The sequence below is a fragment of the Chrysochloris asiatica genome, unplaced genomic scaffold (genome assembly GCF_000296735.1).
Source record: "Chrysochloris asiatica unplaced genomic scaffold, ChrAsi1.0 scaffold00695, whole genome shotgun sequence".
NCBI lineage: Eukaryota > Metazoa > Chordata > Mammalia > Afrosoricida > Chrysochloridae > Chrysochloris > Chrysochloris asiatica.
In genome coordinates this window covers 113,961-120,930 of record NW_006409213.1, presented here as the reverse complement: position 1 = coordinate 120,930, position 6,970 = coordinate 113,961, and the positions used below count along the sequence as shown (strand labels likewise).

The 6,970-nt window shown below is 38.5% G+C and overlaps 1 protein-coding gene across 1 annotated transcript in view; it reads right to left on the bottom strand.

Annotated features, from left to right (window-relative positions):
• ALDH5A1 (aldehyde dehydrogenase 5 family, member A1) overlaps positions 1-6,970 on the bottom strand; it is a 61,964-nt gene that overhangs the window by 33,414 nt on the left and 21,580 nt on the right. Inside the window, exon 5 of the mRNA XM_006877947.1 lies at positions 4,755-4,898. Coding sequence (XP_006878009.1) covers positions 4,755-4,898 — 144 coding nt within the window. The remainder of the gene's footprint in view (positions 1-4,754; positions 4,899-6,970) is intronic.

Here is a 6,970-nt window from a genome sequence, read left to right as displayed (position 1 = left end):
GGCCAGGGAGAAGAGAAATATCACTTATAAAGGCAAGCAAATTAGATTAAGCTCTGACTATTCAGAACAAACCATGCAGGCAGGAAGGCAATGGGGAGACATATACAAAACCCTGCAAGAAAAAAATTGTCAACCAAGAATCTTATATCCAGCAAAACTATCAATCAAATATGATGGTGTGATCAAAACATTCCAAGATAAACAGAATCTGAGAGACTTTATCAAAACCAACCCAGCACTTCAAAACATCCTAAAGGGAGTTCTGTGGATTGAAAAGCAACAAGAACAGGCAACAAACAGAGATTGACAAGTGTGGCAACACCACCTGGAACACAGTCAACAGATAGCAGAGTCCAGAACAGAACAAGACTACAACAACAAACTCAAAGGAGCTGTGAGGTCAACTGAAGACCAAAAGTATATCAATGTCAAAGAAGGGACAAATGTAGCAACCGAGACCCAGGTGGTGGGGATGCCAAGTAAATTACAGGTTACAATGTAGTATCTTAAATGCAGAGAAAAGTTAGTACACTACAAGGGGACCCCAAAGAAAGTTAACACTTCACACCATATCATAAAAATGAATTCCCAAGCAGAACAAGCAAACATGGAAACTAGGAAGAAACCAACAAGAAACAGCACAAAAAAACCCACAAATCCAACACAAGAAGGAATGCAGAACAAAAGAACTAACAGCACCACCAAAAAGTAACATACTGACAGCAATCAATTCATACATATTGATAATTACATTGAATGTCAATAGATTGAATACGCCAGTGAAAAGACAGAGCGTGGCATAACGGATAAGAAAACAAGATCCATCAATATGTTGTCTGCAAGAGACACACCTTACACACAAAGATAAAAACAGACTTAAAGTTAAAGGATGGAAAAATTTTTAGCAAGCTAACTGCAACAATAAACAAGCATGCGTGGCAATACTAATCTCTGACAAAGTAAACTTTAAGATAAAAACCAGCATAAGAGACAAAGAATGACACTATCTCATGAGCATAGGGTCAATTGAGCAAGATGACATAACCATAATAAATATATACTCTCCCAATGAAAGAGCACCAAGATACATGAAGCAAACCTTACTGAGATTGAAGAAAGAAATAGATAAATCTACAATTATAGTGGGAGATTTTAACACACCACTCTCGAAAAGGGACAGAACAACCAGAAAGAAACTCGACAATGCTACAGAGGAACTAAACAACACAATCAATCAACTTGACCTCATAGATGTATACAGAGCATTCAATTCAACAACAGCACAATACACATTTTCTCCAGTGCTCATGGAACATTTTCCAGAATCAATCATGTGTTAGGTCACAAAGCAAGTCTCCATAAATTCACAAGCATCAAAATTCTACAGAGTATTTTCTCAGACCACAATGCTATAAAACTAGAAATCAACAATAAGACCAAAGCAATAAATTCGAATACATGGTAACTGAACAACACCTTGCTGAAAAGTGACTGGGTAAAAGAAGAAATTAAACGTGAATTCACAAAATTCCTAGAAACAAACGAGAATGAAAACACAACATACCAAAATCTTTGGGACACATTGAAGATGTTGGTAGAATTCTTCAATTTCATCATCACTGATTTCAGCAATTGGTGTGTAAATTTGAATAACAGTGATATAAACTGATCTTTTTCATAGTTGTATGGATATTATCCTATCACAGACAACGTTGTGTCAAGATAGATCTTGGAATGTGTTTTTTTTTTTTTGCCTATGAATGCAATGCCATATGTCTTGAATTTGTTTTTCATTGCATAGTAAACCATATAATTGTCAGATTCACAATGGCCAATACCTGTCCATGTCAGTTCATTAATGCCTATGATATCAATCTTTACGCATTCCATTTTGTTTCTGACAATATGCAATTTTCCTAGATTCATACTTTGTACATTCCATGTTCTGATTATTAATAGATGTTTGCAGCTATTTCTACCCCTTTTGAGTTGTGCCACACCAGCAAATGAAGGTCCCCCAAACTACTCCATTTGCATCATCATGGTCAACTCTACTGTGAGAAGGCAGCTCTTTCCCAGTTGCATTTTGAGTGCCTTTCAACTTGAGGGGCTCAACTTCTGTCACTATATCTGACAGTATTCTGGTGCTATTCATATTGTTTTCAATTCCATGTACTATATCGGACAATGTTCCACTGCTACTGATAAGGTTTTCAGTGGCTAAATATTCCAAAGCAGTCCCCCTCTCTTCCTTCCTAGTCTTAGTCTGGAATCACCACTGAAACCTGTCCAGCATGAGAGACCCCACTGGTATTTAAATTACCAGTGGCACAGCTTCCAGCATCACAGCAACACACAAGCCACCACAGTTCGACAAATTGACAACCGAGTGGTGGGCTGGTAGCATAACTTCCCACATCACCACAACCCACAAGCCACCACAGAATGGCCAACTGACAGGTGGATGATATCATTAGCTATAACCTCACTGGAGTCCTGGTGTGGCACTCTGGTTAATGCGCCAGACTGCAAAGTCATTTAAACTGCAAGGTTAGCGGTTCAAGTTCACCAGCTGCTCCTTGGAAACCTTATACAGGGTCACTATGGGTAGGTACAGACTCAACGTCAATTAACAACAACAATAACCTCATCACTCTTCCTTTTAAGCCACCTAAAGCAAATCACTGCTTGGGATAAATACTTTAAGAGGAAAGGCCGGACTTGACAAATGGCTGAATATTTTCTTAGAGGTCTGTCAAGTGACATTTTGCTGAGAAACGTGAAGAAAAACAGTGGGTTGCTTCCTTTGCCCAGCATCCTGGGAATTTCTCTAGATTGAAATGCAGAGTTTTTACACCACTTTCTCCCAGGCCTTTTTCTCATTCTTTAAGTACTTCACAAAAACATCTGGAGCCCTGTGAGAGTAAGTTTATTTATGTGACATTCATTGCTCAGGAGCATAGCAGTGTATGATTCTAAAAATTCCTGTTTCCAGTGTAAATAACTAGTAAGACCGACCCCTCAGTGCCACTCCCTGAACGTGAGTTTATGGCATGAAAGATGTGATTATGGTTGGGAGCTATAAAACTGTCTGATTCCTTCTTTCTTCCTATGGTGAGTAAACACCAACACAATTACATAAAACCTTTCAGATTTGAGTTACACAGTAAAACCTGTGAAAGGCAGAACCTGTCAGAGATGGAAAATGCAAATATTTTCTACTAACAATGATAGAAAAGTAATAAAACGGCACCTTGTCAAAGCCTGGAAACTTCGTATTTGGAAAAATAAAGCAGTCTCATCAATTTCCAGCTCTCATAAACTTCACTGTTTTATTTCTGTTGTGTGCTCCTACATTAGCAGGAAAATGTTTATCAGCTGAAAATGAATCTCCATGAGTCTTCATTCTACCCTGACCTTGTAAATCTTTTGAAGGCTAGATAGAAATAGATTCATAGGCACACACAGACAGTTTTGGGAAAAGAACTTTTCAACTCTTAAGAAAGAAAGAAACAAACAAGAACTTAAAGAAACAAACAACACCAGGAAAAATCTTTTACATTTCTGCAAGTATGTAAAAATTCTAAGCATACAAGTTTTCTTCATTTCTAAGATACCTACTACTTAAATATCGATTGTGTGTTTCTGGAATCGCCAATTCTAAAAACACTTGTTCAATTCCACAATTGAACAAATATGATGGGAAGGTTTTAGCACTTAACGAACAACATACAATGAGAACCTCCCCAGCCCCAAATTCCTATGGAATTGTCAAATAAGAACCTAGGCCTTGTCCCAATGAGGAATCACATTCAAAATGTCTCCAGAAGATGATCAGACATTACTTTATTTGACATTGTTTTTAACACTCTGTTTCCTAAAATTGGCCATCAAGATGAAATGCCATTTGTATACTGTGTGTGATGTAGTGAATTGTTTACTCTGTGTCTTCTAGCCTTAGTCTTTGTAACTCCCACCAAACAACTCTTTTGCTGCTGGGTCAGGGTTAAAGAAGGTGGGAGAAAAAACTGACAGGATGACATGAGTCTGCTATGAATACTAACAGAGAATTCTAATTGTAAAAATGTGAAACTCTATATAAAAGGAGCCATCTGAGAAGCAGGAGTGATGATCTTACTACCATCAAAGAAGCAGAGCCAGGAGCGGAGCATGTCCTTTGGGGTCTGAGACCCCTGTGCTTTGACACAGAAAGCAGAGACACTGGAGGAGAGGAAGACGAACAGTAGTAGCAGAACCAAGAGCCCGAGTGTGACACAGAGCAGAGGACTTTTGAATCCACAGAGCAAGGAAAGCTGAGTGACTATGGACAGAAGACTTGCTTGCAGGGTGGGTGCCTGCAGACAATTAACAGGGGGAGTTAGGTTTCTGACCCATGGAGCTGGAGCCATGAAGTTTATGGTGTTATGTCCTGTGAATATTTATCAGCAGCCCTGAAACGGCTTTGTACCATTGCCGGGGCAGAGAGAGGCCTGCCTGTGGGCACAGCTGAGGCGAGGCTATCCTGACTGGACAATTGTGCCCTGAGCATTTCTGACCCTGAACTGTAACCTGTAACTTCCTAAAAAACAAAACAAACCATAACCCTGAGTTATGTGTGGTCATTGCAATGGATCCTTGAACCAGCTGAATAGAGAGAGAGGGCTGTGGGAGGAATGATTATTGTCATTTTCTTCACTTTATAAGGAGGAAAAATTAGAATAATATTTATTGGTCTCAGGTCTTAACTATCATACCTTCCCAGTTGCTGTTGAGCCAGTAAAGGAAATTTTGGATACCAGAGGATCAGTACAAAGAACTTCACCGACTTCCTTGGCCTTCTTTTGAGAGCAGGGAACAACGTTGAAAACACCTGGAGGAATCCCGGCCTGGTTGGCGAGCTATAAAGAGAAATAGCAAATACATGACAGAAATGATCAAACTGAAAACATCAAGAGGAGAAATAAATAGAAGCTTTAGTCCAAAAAGAAATAGAAAAAAATCTCTACACTGACTTTGGGGCAGAATAAGTATAGACATAGGACTGAAAAAGACTTCCATTAGTGTTATAGTGACATTAATATTTATGTGTTGTTAAATTTTATTAGAATGAATTAATTGCCTTACATTATGAGTTTCGATGGCACCTTTGGTTAAGAAAACATAACAAAACAAAACAAACTTGGGAGATACCACTTCACGCCCAGTAAGATGGTATTATATTAGAAAAAAACCAGAAAATAAGTGTTGGCAAGGATATGGAGAAACTAGAACCCTCATGCATCCACAGTGGGAATATAAAAAGGCACAGTTTTTGTGGAAAACAGTTTCGCAATTCCTTCAAAAGTGAGACCTACAATTATTAAATGATCCAGCATTTCCACTTTGAGGAAATCCAAAAGAATTAAAAGCAAAAAAAATCAAGCATATTTTTACAACAATGTTCATAAAAGTCAAAAGATGGAAACAATCCAAGTGTCCATCAGCAAATGAATGGGTAAACATATGTGGTGGTGGTTATGTGCCATGGAGCCGGAATGGACTCATAGTGACCCTGTACAGGGTTTCCGAGACTGTAAATCTTTACGGGAGCAGCAAGGCTCATCTTCCTCCCACGGAACAGCTGGTAGTTTCGAACTGCTGACCTTGAAGTTAGCAGCCCGATTCGTAACCACTACGCTACCAGAGCACCTTAAACATATGTAGTCTACACATAAAATTAAATATCTATACATAAGGAGTAATAAAATTCTGATATGTTTAATGATAGAATGGATGAAGCTTGAAAACATTATAGTGAGTGATATAAGTTAGTCACAAAAGGAAAAATATTGTAGGGTCCTACTTATATGAGCTCCATCTGTCATGTGATGGTTTGCATGTTGATGTGCTGTTGGAAGCTATGCCACTGATGTTTCAAATACCAGCAGGCTCACCCATGGCAGGCAGGTTTCAGTGGAGTTTTCAGATTAAGAACAGACTAGGAAGAAGGAATAGGGAGTCCACTTCTGAGGGATTATCCCCGAAAACCCTATGAATAGCAGCAACATAGTGTGTGATATGATGCTGGAAGATGAGCCCCTCAGGTTGGAAAGCACTCAAAATATGACTAAGGAAGAGCTCTGCCTCTCAAAGTAGAGTCCATCTGAAGTGAAGCTTTGGGAACCTTCATTTGCTCCTGGGTCATGACTCAAAATGAAAAGAAAGAGCTGCGAGCATCCATTAATAATCAGAACATGGAACGTACAAAGTATGAATCTAGGAAAACTGGAAGTCATCCAAAATGAAATGGAACACATAAAGATTAATATCCTAGGCATCTGTGAGAAAAAATGGACTGGTATTGGCCATTGTGAATTTGACAAGTATATAGTTTACTATGCTGGGAATGACAAATTCAAGAGGAATGATGTTCCATTCATCCTGAAAAAAAAACAATTTCAAGATCTACCTTCATACACAACACTGTCTGTACTAGGATAATAGCTATATGTTTACAAGGAAGACCAGTTAATATAACTATTCATTCAAATTTATACACCAACCACTAAAGCCAAGGAAGAAGAAGTTGAACAATTCTATCAACTTCTTCTGTCAAAAATTGATTAAATATACGATAAAGATGCATTGATAATTACTGGTGACTGGAATGTGAAAATCGGAAACAAAGAAGAGGTATGGACAGTTGGAAAATACAGACTTGTATTTTCTAGATCACACGATAGAATCAACAACTAATACACTGCAAATACCTTTGTTCAACAACATAAATGCTAACTGTACACACGGACCTCACCAGATGGAATACACAAGAATCAAATTGACTCCATCTGTGGGAAGAAATACTGGAGAAGCTCAGTATCATCACCCAAAATAAGGCCAGGGTCTGACTGCAGAACAGATCATCAGTTGTGCGTTGCAAGTTCAGGCTGAAGATGAAGAAAATTAAAACAAGTCCACAAGAACCATAATA